The 19,297-nt window shown below is 43.7% G+C and overlaps 1 protein-coding gene across 2 annotated transcripts in view; it reads left to right on the plus strand.

The window, feature by feature from the left end:
* PRKN (parkin RBR E3 ubiquitin protein ligase) overlaps positions 1 to 19,297 on the plus strand; it is a 1,116,534-nt gene that overhangs the window by 736,474 nt on the left and 360,763 nt on the right. For both annotated transcript variants that reach the window (XM_074333793.2, XM_088795206.1), the window contains exon 7: positions 18,399 to 18,535. In XM_074333793.2, the coding sequence (XP_074189894.2) occupies positions 18,399 to 18,535 (137 nt within the window). The remainder of the gene's footprint in view (positions 1 to 18,398; positions 18,536 to 19,297) is intronic.

The following is a 19,297-nucleotide window of genomic DNA, read 5'->3' on the forward strand; positions in this document are numbered from 1 at the left end:
ATTGCGTATTAGGAGCTGATAGTTAAGTCATCTGTTCAATCACCTGTGATCAATCTATAAAAGAATTGTAACTTCGTATAGGAGATTCTACTGAACATTATTAGATAAATGTATAATTCTTGGAATTTATAGTATAATACCCCCAGTTGTATGAAGCTAAGTGAAAAATGTGGTTGCATTATTCATTTCACATATATGAAATTTGGTTCCAAAACGTCAACCTGACTGTCCTAGAATCACGTGAAGTAAGGGCCGCCACTGGCGGTTGTACAGGTTGTGTACAGCACGAGCAGGCATTCCTGTGACAACGCAATGGGGCTGCCTGCCGTCCAGTTCACACCACGCTTACTAAACTTGGACACGTTCAGCACAACTACTTAAAAACGAAGTCAGAATTACAGCTATGTGTGTGCGTGTATAATGGTGGCTTGAATTGTGTCCCCAAAAAGCCACGTTGAAGCGCTAACCCCCAGCACCTGTGAGTGTGACCTTATTTGGAAATGGGGTCTTTGCAGATGTCGTTATCCTGGCAGTTACGGTGAAGCCATCCTGCACGGGGTGGGCCCTTCCTGCGGGTTGGCTGCTGTCCTTCTAGGAGGAGAGACACAGGCAGACACACACACAGTGAAAGGTGATGTGAGGATAAAGCAGAGCTGATGTGGCTACAAGCCAAGGACTACAGGCAAACACCAAAGGCCAGGAAGACACAAGAAAGGACAGCTACCCTCCTGACAGGCTTCAGAGGGAGTGTGGCCCTGAAGAGAACTTGCCTTTGGGTTTTTACCTCCAGAACCAAGAGAGAGCACATCTGTGTTGTTTTAAACCACCCAGTTTTGTGCTTTAGTATGGCGTCCCTAGCAAACATGTGTGTCTGTGTGTGTATGTCTGTGTGTGTGTCTGTGTGTGTGTCTGTGTGTATCTGTGTGTGTGCATCTGTGTGTGTGCGTCTATGTGTGTCTGTGTGTCTGTGTGTGTGTGTCTGTGTGTCTCTGTGTGTGTATCTGTATGTGTGCATCTGTGTGTATGTGCATCTGTGTGTGTGCGTCTATGTGTGTCTGTGTGTGTGTCTGTGTGTGTGTCTGTGTATGTATGTGTGTGTCTGTGTGTATCTATGTGTGTGCGTCTGTGTGTGTGTCTATGTGTGTATGTGTGTCTGTGTGTGTGTGTCTGTGTGTCTCTGTGTGTGCATCTGTGTGTGTGCGTCTATGTGTGTATGTGTGTCTGTGTGTCTGTGTGTGTCTGTGTGTCTCTGTGTGTGTATCTGTGTGTGTGCATCTGTGTGTGTGTGTCTGTGTCTGTGTATGTGTATGTGTGTGTCTGTGTGTCTCTGTGTTTATATCTGTGTGTGTGCATCTGTGTGTATGTGTGTCTGTGTGTCTCTGTGTGTGTATCTGTGTGCCTATGTCTGTGTGTGTGCATCTTTGTGTGTGTGCATCTTTGTGTGTGTGTGTGTGTGTGTGTTCCGACCCCCAGTCATGCACATTTGCCAGCATTGATTGTGTGCCTGTTCCCTCCGTCTCCCTTTGCTGACATCTCTACATGGTGGTTTGATAACTACAGATTCACAATAACGTGGAACATACCTGTCGTCGTCTTCTCAGTGTGCCACTTGGTTAATTAAACATGAGCCTCACAAAATTGTACTGCGAAAAACATGAAATAATTATTAGTACCCTCTAGTTCTGCTAAAGATTAGACTATTTTTAAAGTTGGAATATCGCAAGACAGAGCAAGCCAATGAAGGAAACCTCCTTGGAACCTGACTGCCATCCTCACTAAATTCAGGCGGGGCTTCGGGTCGAAACTGGGCAGGCTTTCTTCCCAGGTTGTGTTCAGAGGACTCCTTATTGTTTGTGAAATTTGTCAGATATTCTCAGTTGATCCTGTGTGAGTCCTTTACAGTTTAATATCAAGCAGCTCTCCAACCTGATTATGGTCTTTTGAAGACAGGCCTGTGTTTTCTATTTTTATATGAAATCCCCTTGGCTCTCCACCACAAAGCCAGATGCCAAGTGAATGTTAAACAAAATTTCATTTGACATTGACGCAGAAGTTTAGTGGTTAATCTTTTCCTGCCTCCTGCACTGGATGCCTTTGTCCCCCAGAATATCAAGAGTGTGGAGAGCACCCCTGGCCCCCTCCTGTCTCCTTACGTAAGGACTCGGTGACATACACTGCCCCGTGGGAATACACTCACGTACGGGATGAGCTCTCTCATATTGAAGAAGAAAGTTGGGCACCAAGTGGTTGTTTTACTGCCAAGCATAAGTTTGGGTCAAAAGATGGCACGTTGTATGTATCCCATGCGTGAGAAGACAAGATTTTGAGTGTTGCCATGAGTGGGGATCAGGGTTTGCCAGTTCGATGAGCAGCTGCTGCCTGGGGGCGTCCTGGGGCGCACAGGACAGGCTGCCTCACCGTCGTGGCGTTCAGCTGCCTCTGCTTCATAGTAGAGGTGCAGTTATGTTGGTTTTTGTGCATTGTCACCCTCATCCCTGAATCTCTCCAACCCACCAGGATTTGCTGCAGTCCCTCCAACCAGTTGCCTTCTCCTTCTTGTGGGTCTAACTCACCAGTGGAGGGGAGGGAGGAGACAGAAGGGGCTCGGGGACATGTGGCAGAGGGGCACATTTCAGATGTCCTTGCAGTTCCAGGGCAGAAGGCCACCAGCCCTGCCTCATCCCTTCAGAGGAGTGTGTCAGCAGAGTCCGAGGACTCTCTTCTGAAACCTGACAATGCGCGGTGGCACCTGTGCATCAAGGTTATGTGCTGGATGTCACCAGAGCTTCAGGTCAAGTTCAACTGCCTCCTCTCCCCACAGGCTTCAGTCCCCAGCCTCTCCTCTCCTCTCTTGGGTCTCCCAACATGCCACCTGTGGCCCTGTCTCCTGGGACAGGGGCAGGTCCTCAGAACCCCTCATGATTCTTCCTGAGCCTCTGTGTTGCTCAACCAATAACTGCTCTGTTGACACTGAACTCATAGTTAAGGCATCCGGGCATCTGTTATGGTGTCTGTCAGTGTTTTCCTGCTGAGCAGCCATGGGTCACAAGGGAGCTGTGCCACCTCTGAAGCATCACACGTGCCTTTCAGCAGACCCGCTTCTAACCTCTGTGTGGGCGCCACACCTCTTTTGCGTTCAGTTTTCTTTCCTTCTTTGTAGTGAAACAGAATGGGACAGAGTCCCCCTGCTCATGGCGGGGTGACATTTGGGAATCTGACATGAGCCCTTTCTTCATTTGTTAAACACACCTACAAGGTGGATCAAACAATACGGTGAATATTTAACTTAAAAAAATAATTATTACAGTAAAAGACACATTGCTATTAATCCCCTTCAAAATTATCCCCCTCACTTCAAACACACTTATCGCATCGTTCTTGCCACTTTCTGAAGCAGTTCTGGAAGTCCTCTTTCATGAGGCTCTTTAGTTGTGCTGTCATGGCTGCCTCGATGTCCTCAATCGATTCAAAACGTTTACCTTTCATGGTCATTTGACTTTGGGGTAGAGCCAGAAGTCTCACAGTGCCAGATCCGGTGAATAAGGTGGTTGAGGACACACCATCATGTTTTCATGGCAATGTGTCTTTTTATTGTAATAAGTTTTTTCTTTTTTTTATTTAAACATTTACCATATTTTGTGATCACACCTCATATATTGTGCACCTGCCGTGTGCCAGCATGGGGATACAACAGTGAGCAGACGAGATCCCTGCCCTAATGGTTTTTTCATGTAGTGGTAAGAGGCAGATGATAAACAATGTGTGTCATAGATGATTAAACTGTGTGGAGGGTCACTGGTCAACCAGAGCTCAGCAATGGACCGGCACAGAACTGAGGACACGTGACGTAGGTGGTGCCTCTTGCTCACGCCTCTGTGCTTCTCCTGCCTTAGCAGCTCAGGGCTGGGCCTCACTGGGCTCTGCTTCCCACAGTGGATGTTTCCAGTCTGCTCAATGTGTCATCGTCCTTGAACTGGCGGCTACTCAAGGGAAGTCCTTCTCATGGTGCAAGACAGGGACCCGGGAGGGCGACGTAGCACACAGCACTGTTCAAGGGCCCGATTGCATCACATCCACTCACATCGTCTTGGTCTCAGCAAACTGTGAGTCTCGGCCCATGGTCAGCAGGGTGGGGACATATACTCAGCTTCTGGCTGGAGGAAGGGTACCGTCACCCGGCCAAGGGGGGGATGGAGCATTGGGAATGATAATGCAAATCTACTGCAAAAGGTGGAAAAACTGAAACAGAAGACGGAGTTGAGGGCCTGAGTGTGTGGTTGGGCAGGATGGGAGGACTGAGCAAGGCCACTATGAGGACTTGGGCTTTTACTCTGGGGGGGCAGGGGGGCAGGGATCCCAGGGAGTGGGCAGAGGAGCGAGTGAGCTGCGATTTTGAAAGCGTCAGCCTGGTTTCTGTTAGAACTGTGACGACTCCTGCATGGATGGAGCCTTCCTTGCCACCCAGACTGGCTATGTCGGCCTGTTCCCCCGACTCCTCCCTGCTTTGCATCGCTTCGCAACACTTTACCATTAATTCTCCTTCACTAATGCTATCTTCCTTTTCAGTCTGCAAATTCAATGTGAGAGAAACCTCTGTCTTGCCCATGGTTTAACACAGCGCAACCATTTGTTGAGTAAGGAAGGAAATCCTGTAGTACTGCTTGCGTGCAGGCAGATTTCAGGAGAAGAGGCTCCACTCTCGGTGGGATGGGGCTAACCCACCCCACGCTCGGCCGCCCCAGCAGGCCCGCCCACTGTGCCGGCACTTGGGGTACCTGGACCTCTTCCCTGTCTGCAGCGCAGGGACGAGCGCTTGCAGGGCATGAGACGGACGCTCAAGTGGGCTGTTCTCATGGTGACCGACATTAGATTATTTGAAAGACCAAAAGTGACTGGAAGCCATGGAATCTGAAGTTTGCTGGGGGGCCCACTGCCCCCAGCAGGTTTGTTTGACAGAACACAGTTGTTATCGGTTTTTGGAAACAAATGAAACGATTTCACATCTATAAGCCCAGTAAGCGAAGGCGCTGTACTCAAACCAGCTGTGCTGTGCTGTCACTGTTCTCTGGGGCCTCTGTGGACCACCTCCGCCCCTGATTTTCCACACTGTCTGTGGGTGATCCCACCTCCTGACAGGCCTCAGTCGTCACCTCTGGGCTGATGGGTCCCCAGGCCAAGTTCCAGGTCTGACCTTTTGCCAAGTTCATGGCCCACTGCACCTGTTCACTTGGCATCCCAAAGACATCGCAACCTCAGCAAGTCTAGAACAAAAAGATTCCTTCCCGTATTTCCATCCTGCGACTTGGCCAGTTGTTTTTGTCCTGTGTCAGCCAGTGTGACCAATGTCAGGGACTAGATGAAGGCAGTGTGAAGCAATAGTGAGGGGTCTGAGAGGGGCCTAAGGGGAGGCGGTGCTGGTGCCTGCTTGGGCACTGGCTGTGGGACGACGCTGCCTCCCAGCTCTTTAAGCCTCAGCATCCTCGCCTGTCCTCTGTGTAAGGACATTTCACTGCCGTTGTTATGCGAGTGCCGGGGGGCCACCTCTCCTTTCACTCAACAAATATTTTTGAACTTTTCCTACGTGCTAGGCCCAATGTCAGGTACTGAGATTGCAGAGGAGAAAGGCAGACATGGGCCCTGCCCTCCTGAGGCTCTTAAAGTTCAGTGGATTAAATAAATAATGCAGACAAAGCACTTAGCAGGGAGCCTGGCCCGCTGGAAGCATCTGATAAATGTTTAAAAGGAGAAGCTGGATGTAATGCGTGATCTCCTCTCTGCCTCAGGGTAATTAACCTCTGAGTATCCTCCGTTTCACTTCCCAAATATCTCTATCTTCAGTACCGGTTCCCTGTCTAAAGACGTTGCCCCCACACTCACCCCGCCCCTGCCTCACGGAAGGACAGCCCTGCCAGCCCACAGTGGGTCATCAGTGCACCTCTCGTCGATGTCCTGTGCCCTCACGGTGTCCAGTGCCTAAGCACATGATGGGATAAGTGAATCCAAGTTGGATGAGTAATGGAAACATAGTTTTAAAGTTTTAGTAATATACTGTTTTATTATTAGGCTCATTAGCCTTTAATGTAGGCCTTAGGCAAAGAGTTTGAATTAAATTTGTTTTGAAACCACCAGAAAGTCTCCATTTCCATAGAAAGTAATTGGAAAGGTGTTCATTTTATGACAGTGGTCCCCTGGGTTTGGGGATATGGTCTTCAGGACGGCTACAAGTGGAGAAATCTACAATTGCTAGTGAAAACGGAAAGCAGCTCAGGAGGAGACACGCAGATGCTGTCGTCCCAGACATTGTCCATCTGTCCATGTCTCTGCTGCTTGGTCCAGACCACCACCTTGTCCCCCAGGAGTACTGCACAGGGTCCCTAGGGCCCCCTTTCTTTCTTGTATACCACAGTCCACTCCTCACACAAACTTAGAGCGATTTCTTAAACATAAATGACATCCTGGCTTAAAAATGTGTATTGACTTCCCACTTAGAGGAGTTGGATTACTGACTTTCGACAGAGGCTGCCTATGGCGGACCCATCTCCCCAGACCCTATCCTGGTCCACTCCCCCCTCCCCCTACCTGCTCACCCTGTTCCCATCACACTGCCTTTTCTGTCTTCAAGCATGACCAGCTGTTCCCACTTAGGGTCTTTTTGCCAGCTGCTCCTCCCCCTGGAGCCCTTTTCTGCTACATCTGTGCACAGTGTGTCATTCGGGAGTCGGTGTAAATGTCGGGCCGACCAATCGGTAGCAGAGTCACATGGCCCCACCCCATTTTCTTGTATCACTTTTCATCAGCTAATCCAAGTTCCCTTTTCCTTTCTGCCATGTGGGAATTGTATGCACGGGACACTCTCTGGGTGAAACCTGGTCAGCTTAATCAAAAGAAATGGCCTGAATGAAGGGCGGTAATGTTTGTTTGCAGCCTTGAGAAGGCTGAGCGCAAACCAGTGAGCTGCTACAGGCCTCTTACCACTGCACACGTGTGACCTCTGGCTCTTTGGCGCTTCTGTTTACCTTCACTTTCTGTCCCTGATCACTCTCACTCATTCATTCACTTAGTCCGACAGTCAGTTTGTGAATCCTTGAGAGCACGAGCATTTCCCAAACACCAGCTGTAGGCCAGGCACTGGGGACAGCAGAGGACAGACAGCCTTTGTCTTTATGGAGTCAAGAGCGTGTGCGAGAAACCTTTTCTGTAAAGGGCCAGGCGATCGTCTGGCCTATGTGGTCCATACGGGCCGGTGACTGCCACCCAACTCTGCCTTTATGGAGCAAAAGCCACCATAGACAACATGCAAATAAAACTTTATTTACAAAGCAGGCGGTGGGCACAGTGGCCCCCAGCTGGAGTCTGCGGACCTCTGGTCTAGAGAGAATGTGGACAATGAAACGTAACCGAAGGCACTGTGGCAGGTGCTATGAGAAAGCCCTGGGGGAGTTCTGGGGGCGGAGCACAGCAGAGGGCACGTGGCTCTGTCCACGCCCCTCTGTCCTCTGCTGCTGGCTCCAATCACCAGCTGACCTTCTTGGGGAAAAAAAAAAAAAAAAAAAGGAACTTCAAAATTAACTTTTGTCGAAAGTTATATAACATATTTTGTTGCTTTTTTTTTTTAATATCAATAAACCTTTTCTGATTTCCTTTCAGTATACTGGGTCAGGACCTCCCTCCCAACGTGTCTTCCAGGAAGTGAAATCTCCAGAAATCCCCAAATTCTTAGCTTTGCGAACAACACGTGCATTAGTTCAAATGGCTATGTAAAGCTAGAATCCTTTGCATAAAGCTAGATATGTCTTTTGCACATTATTTCAAGTAAGGTTTATATTCCACAGGCTGACAGTGAGGAAGAAATGTTGTGATCATACAAATGGAAGATTTTAAAATCTCCGCGTCCAAAAGGTCTTTTGAGAATGCCATAGCTAACCTGCCATTTCACACACTCTCGTTTTATTTATTTTATTTTTTTCAAACAGAAGATATAAGTGATTTTATTTTCATGGGGTATTTTTTTATTAGTTTCAGGTGTACAAAACAATGTAATAGACATTTACACCCCTCACAAAGTGATCACCCCCCCAATCTACTGCCCCTCTGACGTTGTATGTAACTGTTACAATTCCATTAACTCTATTCCCTATGCTGTGCTTTACATACCATGACTCTTTGTGTGTGTGTGTGTGTATACATATATATACATATATATTTAATTATAGTTGACATTCAATATTATTCAAGTCACACACCCTTATTTTACAGAAATGGTTCTGAGGCCAGCTCCCGGCACAGCCAACTCACACAACCTTTCCTGGGGTTCTTTCTAATCTTCCCCCAACCTCCAAGGTCTTGGGATGTGCAGGGCAGGCAATTAATTGCGTCTTTGCACAAATTCCCTTATCTGGGTTTTATACATGAATTCATTTGGATTTTTATTATTATGCCATGTTGATTTTGGTTATTTTCAGGGAAGTATTTTGACATGCTACTCACTGCATTTCTGGCTATATGTAAAACAAAAAAACTAAATTAGGAAAATAATTTTATCTACTATGCTCCACAAACTTTTTAATTATGTTGATATTTTAATGCTCAATTCATGTCATGATACCTCAGGAATTTCACAATACCTCCTCATTTTGAGACATTTTCATTATAGAACTGTTCTAAGATGTCTACAATCTTTCAGGCAGGTTCTTCATTTACAACTGCTCTACATCGGAGGACCTGATTTTTAATGTTTCTCCGATAAAATGAATAAAAGACCTGACATCCTATTAGCATTCATCATTCATTCACTTTATGAATGAGTGAAAGACTGATGAGTAAAGCTCTGTGCAAGGTTTGGTGAGATGGCAGCAAAAGATATAGAATTCCAAGCACTCCGTGTCTGTAAGAATTTCCCATGTTAAGTAGCTCCTAACATCCACGACCACTGGAACGATTCTTAGCACATTAGTATTTCCTGTCATGAGATCTGGGGTTACACCAGAATAATTTATTTCACAGTGGGGTTCTTATCTAAACAAGATCTGTCTTCATATCTTTCTCAATTTAGCACAGTGCAGTGGAGCTGGGCATTATCTGCTCCTAGCTGTTATTCACAAAAGAAAAAACAAAGGCAGAAACGTGCATGCGTTGGCATATGTTACAGATGGCAACTCCAACGACTGAATAGTTGTGCCACACAGCAGCTCTGCGAGCGCCGTGACCCAGAAAGCATTGTATGTTAAACCTGGCATCAGCTCTCTTGAGCTATACACACAGTCTGAACAGAGTGAGCTCTGAGATTGCAACTCAGAAGAACGTGGCTCCTATAAATGTAATTTTGAGCATCCGTGGACTTTTATAACTACAATTTTGAGGATTGAAATTAATTCCATTAGTTGGGGGATAGGAAAGTAATGTGATAATTTTTCATGAGATGCGTCTTCCTCTCATGGGCCAAATACCCTTTGGAATTGTTAATTTCATTTCGTTACATGCAACAGTTATTTTATTATGATTTACCCATTATTTACAATTATTTCTCAGTGTCTGTTTGGTATAAATGCCTTTAGCAAGAAAATTTGGGGATGTCGCTAGTACACCAAGTCATTGTAATGAATTATTACAAAAAAGCATTGACCTCTTTGCTTTTAAAAATTTAACTTTTAAGAAAGAAAAGTTTATTTTTTTAATTCTAAATTGCATTGTTACATTATGGTGTTTATAGTCTAACACTTCTAGAAGTTAATGGTTTATGTTTGAGTTCAACGTGTCAACAGTAATTACATTTAGAAGTATAAATAAACAATATTAAAATGAAATGATTTTTTTTAAAGATTCACACCATCTGGAGGAAATTAATAATCCATTAATTCTCTTTTGTAACCATGGCTTCATATTTTTATTTTGCATACGCTGTTTATTGTTAATGGTTCAAAATGATATAAATAATAGGACCTAATTCAACTACACGTAAGGTGTTATATAAACTTAAAACATTGACTTACATATGGGACTTATGAAGCAGTATCATTATGTTTTAGTTTCATTTTTCAGAACTTTGATAAAGGCTAAGGGGAGAATATAAAAATATACAATATGGTTCCCTAGCCCTACCTAACTTTGTTCCATTTTCAGTGTTTTTACATGCTTTCCTCGCTTCCCTCTAGTTTCTTGATCAGGCTAACTCCTTCTTGCCTTTTAGTTTATATTTTTCTTCTTTCAGGAGACAGTCTCTGCCTGACCAACACGGGATTAAGTTGCTTCTCATTAGTTCTCCCAAAATGCCTCAGACTTATATATCTCTCACCCTTAGACAGAATTCCTTGGGGAGAACTGTATCTCCCCCTCCCCACATGGAACAAAGGTGTCAGCACACGGCAACTCCTCAGTTGATATATTTTGAGTTTGAATGGGTGAGACCTGACATAGGCTCATGAAACAATGCAAATGATGTGAAATAAAATACTAAGTTGAATATATATAAAACAATACTTTATAAACATAAGCATTACAGGAAATTAGGAAGTGAGTGGACAATCAATATGAGTTGGAGTTTTACTGAAAAAAGGCTTCCTGAAGGAGGTTGGATTTGAGCTGAAAGTTGACCATGTTGGGGGAAATGAAGACAAGTAGGGCAGAACTTTGCACACAGGGCGAAGAGCATAAGGAAGAAGGTGGTCTGGAAGCTAAGTGGAGACTGATCTGAGAGAAACAGAAGAATGTGTGAATGGCAATTTGGGGGATACACATTATGGGGTAAATCTAGCTTGTGGAGGGTTCTGAAAGGCAGAAGGAAATCCTGGGGTGTTAATGCATTAGCAACGGGTAACTATAATTGTGGCCAAGACCTGCCGTGATGAAAGCTACTTTAGAATACCTTCCGCTGAGGTGTGCTGACTAAAGTGCATAGGGGGCCAGGGTGGGAGGAAGACAGTGGACATGGCGTGGGTGTGACTTAGCTGTCAGCCAGCATGATGCTGAGTTAGAATTCAGATCACACCAACACTCGAAGACCTAACCCATTGGCTCTAGAAACCATTACTTTTTCTACTCTTTATGTTGACTCAGCTATTTCTATAGCTCCTACTTTGTAGATTCTCTCATAATCAGTAAGTAAATATTGAAAGGAAACAGGTCTGAGACAGAAAAAGTGGCTGCTACTTGAAACTCCCATATTTCTCTACATGACAGGAAGTAGAAAAGTTAACACATCAATAGGGATGTGGTGAACTTGATAGGAGCCATTGCGTAAAGAGCCCTGGTCCATAGCAGAAGGCCTTGCGCAGAGCACTTGCCCCCGACCCCCACCCACCCCGTATACGTGAGGTCAGGCTTTAGCCCCGCTGCAGAAAAGATGCCCATGAAACTGTAAGGTCTTACCTTGCAAGCACTTGTGACAGTTTGAAACATGTTGGTGAGTATTATGACCGCAGGATACACAAAAGCAGGTTGTCTTCCAGGAGTGAATTTGCACATTAATGACAAGCGAGGTTGCAGAGTATTCAGCAGTGGGATCAAACTTTGGAACAAATGCTGAGGTTAGAAATTCTCTTGAATTCAATAACACTGAATGCCACAGATGGGATATAGAATTACTGAAAGAGGATTAAAGAGGAAAAGGGAATTTTGCCAATTAGGGAAGACGAGAACGAGTTTATATTTTCTTAATCATTTCCTTCATAGCATATTTACTCATCATTTTATGTAATGTTTTATGTAAAGCCTTTATAAGCAAGAGAAGCCATTTAGTTTGTTTCCTAACTTCCCTCTGTATGGACTGCTAAGAGCTATCATGGGACCGCCCCATGCACCCCAGACCTGGGGTTGGGTGGTCTCTAGACCCCTCCTTGTGGTGGCTACACTATGACATAATTACTTGTTTGTCTTCAACCCTATAGAACTATGACCTTCAGAGGGGAAGGACCCTGTCTTGTTCACTTTGATGTGACATCCATAGGACAATACCCGGCTTGTAGCGGTTTTTCAAAACTACTGGCAGAATTGACAAATGAAAGTGATTCTAGGGTGTAGACATAGAGTCTTTTTTTTGGGTATGTTGCATATGCTGAAATACTGGATCTCCTGCAAGTAAGCTTGCAAAGCCAGCGCGAACCCTTTCTGTGTGTGTGCAGCAAAGTGGACTAGATAGAGCAGAGCACGTGCGCAGAGGAGATGGAAGACATTGGAGGTGTAGCTAATGAGCTCGTCCAGGAGCTGTGTGCAGCGCCTTCATAGGATTCTGAGTCCAAGCAGACGAATGGGCACGTGAACTCAACTTTGGGATTTTAAACTTGGCTGCTAGAAGGAATTTTGAAGGTCATTCAACTGTTGAAGCTTATTTTAATTTCTAAGTGTTGAGTCTATCAATTAGTATGTTGGATAAGGGACCTCTCCAGTGACTGGGCTTTCTCATTTGGCTAACTCACATAATGAACTCACATGACATATGTGGCTGAAATGTGATCTCCGGCATTTCTGCAGGCTGGCTGTGTGTTGGAGACTTCTTTATCTGTAGTACAGTTGGGCAATTAATAGGTTGCTAAATGTAGCTAAATGTAGCTGATGTTGCTAAATGTAGATTAAGTGAAAATGCATTGGTTTCCAAGATTTCAGTCATTTATTTATTTATTGTTTATAAGCTATCTCTAACTAAAAGGGATTTAAAGTGACAGTTGAAAAAGATAAATTCAAGTCACTTCATGGTGTAGTTTTCCTCCTCTAATGATTTTTATAGAATTAATTGCTTTATAAAATTCCCAGGAATCAGAGTTGTTGATGTACCGAGGGTTTGTAGACAGCTTTGAGGGATTGCTAACTGGGGCGTGACATCCGTGTTGAGTTGCACAGACTAAATACTGTAAAAACAACACATGAATTTTTGAGGGTCAAGTTAGGTTAGCCAAATTTAAGGACTAACTTTCTCCCTCCAGTGAGGAAATTTTATTTTTATCTCCTGAATGATTTGCACTTAATAGCTGCATTCTAACTTGCATCGCTTTTCATTGCATTTTGGATGATTCTATTATCCATACACACACGTATATATGTATATATATGTGTGTTTGTATACATATATATGTATATATGTATGTGTATATTATATATGTATATCCCAACTTGACCCTCAAAAATTCACGTGTTGTTTTTACAGTATTTAGTCTGTGCAACTCAATATAGATGTTATGCCCCAGTTAACAATCCCTCAAAGCTATCTACAAACCCTTGGTACGTGAACAACTATAACTCCTGGGAATTTTATATATATGCTGCAAGCACTTGTGAGATATAGGTGTGTGTGTATATATACACACACACACACACACACATATATATCTATATACACACACATATATGCATATATTTGTATTTAATGTTGCTTTTCATTGGAGTGAACGAAGAAACCACCTCCACTGGCGGACTCGGCACACTCCCTCTGTGCTCTGGACTTTACAGTTTCCGCCTCTTCTGCTCTTGATCTGGATTTTTCTCCATCTGCATTCCCTGGAATCCTGACTCTCCTTCAAATGCCACTACTTGCATAAATCCTTCTCTGATCTACTAAGTATCCTCTCTTCCTCCTCTAAACCTTATTTGTTGCATTGCTGCGTTTGAAAGAAATTATCCCAAAACTTAGTGGCTTAAGATAACAGTAAATGTTATCTCACACCATTGCCATAGAGTTTGAGAGCAGCTTAGCTGGATGGTTCAGGGCATGCCATGAAGTTATAGTCAAGATGTCACCTGAGGGCTACAGTCACCTGGAGGCTTGCCTTGAGCTGGCCAGTCTGCTTCAGAGGTGACTAACTCAGGTGGCTGCCAAGTCAGTGCTGGCTGTTGGCTACAGGCCCCAGGTCCTTGCCCCCAGGGACTTCTCCATAGGACACCTGGAGGGTCCTCGCAACATGGCCGAACTTCCTTCAGAGCAAGTGGCCCAGGAGAGAGCACAGGCCAGAGCTGCAGTGTTTGTTCTAGTCGAGTCCTGGAAATCACTCATTGCCATGTTTGCATTTGCCCTGTTGTAGCCTCGGTCAGTCGTTGAGGTGTGGAAACCAGCACTGGGAGGCTGTTGGAGCTTGCTGAGCACCCAGCCAGCCTGCTCACTGCCTGCATCTCTCACCTAACGGGAATGTTCTGCTCTGTAGCCGTTAGTGTGCCCCTCTCCTACCCACTTTATTAGATTTAGGTTTTAGACTTGCTTCCTTATCTTTTCACATCTAAAAATTTCTGGGACATTCCATTCGATATGTGTTGCATTGAGTTGATAAGTTACAACCATAGCCTCTCCCTTAATGGGTATAAATGAAGATGTGTATGTGAGAAAGAAGTAGACAAACGGAGACAGAAAAATAGATTTTGGCAGATAGATAGATAGAGATAGAGGGAGAGATAGAGGGAGAGACAACAAGAACAAATGAGGTAGAGAGCAGATTAAACTGCACATTTTATCATATAAATATGAAAAGTGTTGCTATTTTATAGATAATAGAGAACTAATCTGCAATAGTTCAAATGTTTGGACCCCTGTGTAATGATATTCTACTCTGTGATATATGTGGCTGGCTGCCGTAGTTTTTGCTACGACTCCTTCAGTTACACGTAATATTCAGAAGGCCTTTGGATCAGTCCTTTAATAAACGTGGGGAAGTCATTGCTTACAAATAACTCTTCAATAATGTCAAATGTAGCATTTATAATTCCTTTTACATATGATTGAGAACTTTATGTAACCTTTGATTAACTGCTTTGTAACCTGGCTCACTGGGGCAAAATCATTTTCTAGATTGATCAATTAACATTTATGTGTAATTTGAGCAAAGGGCACAGAGGAATGTCAGGAGGAACAAAGACCCAAGAGAAGATAAGTTCTGGCAGGTTCTTCTCAGAAATGTCACCCCCATCCATCTTCTCATTCCCGTTCCTGAAACCACAAGCACACCAATGTCAAGTTCCTTAGTGACTCGTGTCTGAGTTATTAAAATGACCTCCGAGTGGTTTTCATGACTTCCAGCTTCTGTCTTTCCAAACTGTCCTCAGGACTGAACTTTCTGAAACATCATGCCCTTCCCATGTTTCAGGGCCTTCCAGAATCCAAGGACCTAAGGCCATATGCTAAGTCGGTCTGCTAGAGTCCCCACAGCCACTGCCCCTGGCCAGAACTGTGTCTGTCCCAACCCTTTTCATCTCTCTCTCACTCTTCCTGGGCTCCCGTGTGATATTTGTGCCACATACGTGTCGTGTCCCCAGACTACGCACCATGATTGTGTACATACGTGTTTCCCAGCCAACACGCATACCAATTATGACTCTAAGGTGTTTATTCTTTCATTCAGGGCTGTATTCCACATGTGTTTATTAAGGGCCACTTTAGCCAATGTAGTTGCTCAATGAGAAGCTGAGTAAAAAGGAAAAAATGTATCAATGGGAGCAGAGAAAATATAAAATAAGAACACTCCGTGTGTCTGTGCGCAGGTACCACCTGTAACTATCGATTCCATCATTCGTGTGCTCGGCGTGGTATTTGGTGAGGCATGAGTCATGGGACCGTCAGTCAAGTGTGGCCTCTGTTGTGGCCTCAGGACCTTCCATTCAGTGCTGACAGCTAAGGTGGCAATGTATGAAACGCGAATAAAAGCACTTTGTGATGGGCTCTGTGGAGGAAAGGTAGGAGAATGGGACAAATCAGTGAAGAGCTGGCCTCCCGAAAAAGTTCCTTGGAGGTCTTTAGTCTTGAACTGGACCTTGCAATTTTGGTTTAAATATAAAAACTAGCATTCTGCTACAGGAATGGACGACAAAGAGTATGTATGAGTCTAGGATAAAGGAACTAGAAGTGCACTAGGGTTTGCAGGGATCACGCCGACCGGCCTGCGTGGAGGCCGGGAGAGGACGAGGGGTACGGCACAGTCGGGGTGCTTTGTTTCAGGAGATGAAATCGAGAAAAACATGTGAAGTTCCAGACAAGTGTCCTAACCCAAGTAGGTGCTCCTAAATACTACCGTTCCCCTATTTCCTCTTTTATCTAGCACTTAGGGAGTCAGTTATATAGTCCTTCTGGCCATGAAATGATTTGTACTCATTTTCTCGGGTGACTCAACTGATTAATCTAATAACCTTTCTCTGTGTCCTGCTAACTTGTTCATAAGTACTAGGGTTATTCTTAATAAGACAGAAGCAATCGTGCCTCATAACTACAAAAAAATATCCAACAGGCTGATCATTCTATGTGAAATACATACCTATACATAACGTGTACATCTGTGTCTATATCTTTTTACTCAAATTCTCAGTGGGGGGAGGGGCATGCTGGACGACTGGGTCCTTCATTTCTCTGGTGTGTCTGTCCATGCCACAAATATCGGGCCTCTAAAAACTTCCCGAACGTGGTGGGCCCCTGGATCTCACAGGCTTCACCTCACACCACGGCCTCCAATGCAGTTGTAACACCATTTCTTGCTGATCTGTTCCCAATAGTAGGGTGTCATCCGTGAAGTTGAGCAATCACTGTCCTGCGGGTTTGGATGGTCTGAGTCCTTTGGGAACATATTCAAACTAAAGTGCAAAACTGTAGTGTGTCCTGTTGTCCACCCGTGAACGAGAACTCTTTCTAGTTTTCCTTCTAATCGGGATGGGAAAGAACTCATTTGTTAGACCAATGGCTGCATACCACGTGCCTTACCATCCCTAAGAGTCACTGTGACAATAGTTTACATGCTGACTGCTTTGGCTTTAAGTTTTCTTTATAGTTATTCTACAGGGTAATTGCTAAGCTTTCTTTTTAACCTAGTTATATATATATAGGAACATTTTTATAAATGTTCTAATATTTTCTCCCGGATTTCCATGTGTGGATAGCAGACTAAGCGTCTATACAGGCTCAATCGAGCATGTTACTAAAGGCAGAATGGACAGTATTTTTCACAGAACTTAGCCGTGTGTGAGAGGAGCAGGTAAAACAGCCACTCAGTGGCGTCATAAAGAGTGAATAAGGTGTGTGTGTGTGCTTGTGCCTGTGCACATGCGTGACTCACACTAGGCATCGGAAAGCATTACATTGTATCATCTTCAAGGGAAAGCTGTTACCAGAAAAAAGGTTGAAAGAACACAGTCATGGCTTAATTGAAATTGGCCCTGGAAATGGAGTTGGTGTCCCTAAAAGGACTTCAGATGGAAAATAGAAACACATCAAAATATTTAGAGACAGACACTCTTGCTCAGATTAAGTTGACCATTTTCCTGTAGATCCATGACATTAAAATACCAAGGTTGTGGTTTTTTTTTCCCCATTTTGTTTTTTTGTATTAGATATTGCTTTGAAATAAGTGGGAAAACAGAATTTTGGAAACCATTTAATAGTTAAGAAATTATCTTCTAACATTAATGTTTAGGGTCACTTTTTCTGGGAAAAGAGCTTTGGAAGAACTCTTTTATCTGTTAGGAATTGTGTGTCAAATGAAAACTATTTTGTTATCATTGCATAGAGAATAGGCTTATCTAATAAACTCCAATGACTTTCTTACTATTAAAATTGCCTTAGGGCTGATGTCAAATTAATATATTCAATCTGTCTCCTTTTTTGTCATAAAATTGTATGGTTCATTTGCCAGCAAAAAAATATGTGGTTATTCAGGAGATTTTTTTTTTTCCCTACAGGAATCCAAAAATTTTAGGACTTGTATATATCGATGCATTTGTAATCTCCTCAGCTTACTTTGAGAAATTGGATGTTTGGGTGCGATGGGGGTGGCAGAATGGACGAAATGTTGCAGTAGAAGAATCTCTGCTGGGAAATCTTTTAGTTTGAAGTCCGACTTTTCTACTTAACAATGAAATATGAGCTCCTGTTTCACATGCCTGCTTTGCTGTGATAGTAACTTTCTTTTGATTTGGGGGAAGTTCAGATTCTATATATTGTTATAAATTAAATTTAAGGAACATTTATGTAAAACCTTACAATGCCTGGCACTATGAGATTTTCAGTGTAAAGCACGCACAGTATCTACTTTCAAGGAGGTCACAGTCCATCCGAGAGGAGAAACTTGTCAATACTGTGATGTGATGGTGGATCAGTAGAAATACATGTAAGTGTGTGGCTTGATTAGTAAGTTAACTGGGGATTATGAATCAGGGAAGGCTTCTAGAAAAAGGGTATATCTGAGCTTGGGTTTAAACAGTTGATTGGTAAATCTGTTAACATCAAAAATACGAAATTAAGAAAATCAGCGTTCTCTATGGTCAGTGGAGTGCTTCCAGCTTTGAAGACGTGGTGCTAACATGTCCGAGCTCAGTGCTGAGCAGCAGGTCTGCATACGGAGCATACACTAAGCGACCCGATGGGGTTACCAAGTGTCCTACCACACATGTTGCCTTTCCCCCCTTAGGGGCACTAAGGAAAATGTCCTTCTTTATCCATGCAGGAGCCCTGTCCTGGTTTTCCAGTGCAACGACCGCCATGTGATTTGCTTAGACTGTTTCCACTTGTACTGCGTGACGAGACTCAATGACCGGCAGTTTATCCATGACCCTGAGCTCGGCTACTCTCTGCCTTGTGTGGGTAAGTCGAGCACTGTCTCACCGTTTTTAATGCTCATTAAGAACAGAAGGCGAACTATTGATGTGAAATGTGGATATAGCCAATCTCTAGACGGAGGGTTCAAAATTCAAATACCTATTTGATCATTGCTGGGCAAGAAACATTGTTTGGGTCACCAAAAAAGACACAGCACTAGGGTATAAAAGAATTGCATTGAATTAGCAAATGCATAACCTGCATAAAGGCATTGAAGATAAAATTTGAAACATGATTCCGCCAAGGTACGTAGAGTATGTCTGTGGGTTCACCCTGTGCGTTACAGGTTTATTACCCTGGATCTAGAGCAGCAGTGTCCAAAGTTTTAAATCGTGCTCCCCTAGTGCCACAAATTTTGAGCACACACACACACATATGTATGGAAGAACATGTATTAAAAAAGAAATGAAAGGAAAATGACATAAAACCAAAATATTTAAGATTTGATTTTCTTTTTTTTTTTTTTTTTTTTTAGCTTCCAAACGTTTACAAAACATCCTTTCCTTAGACTATACTATTGTTATTACATGTACTTTTGTTTTAATTTAGGTGAAATTCATATAACATACACTTTACCATTTTAATGTGTACAATCGGTGGCATTCTGTGTAGTCACAGTGTTAGCACTCACCACTCAGCTCTTTACTTCCAAAACTTTTCCATCACCCTGGAAAAGTAGCCCATATCCATTAAGTAATCACTCCCCAATCCCTCTTGCGCCCATCTGCGGGTACCACTGTGGTCTGC

Source organism: Rhinolophus sinicus, chromosome 2 (genome assembly GCF_057876585.1).
Source record: "Rhinolophus sinicus isolate RSI-liver-muscle chromosome 2, RSI-T2T, whole genome shotgun sequence".
Lineage (NCBI taxonomy): Eukaryota > Metazoa > Chordata > Mammalia > Chiroptera > Rhinolophidae > Rhinolophus > Rhinolophus sinicus.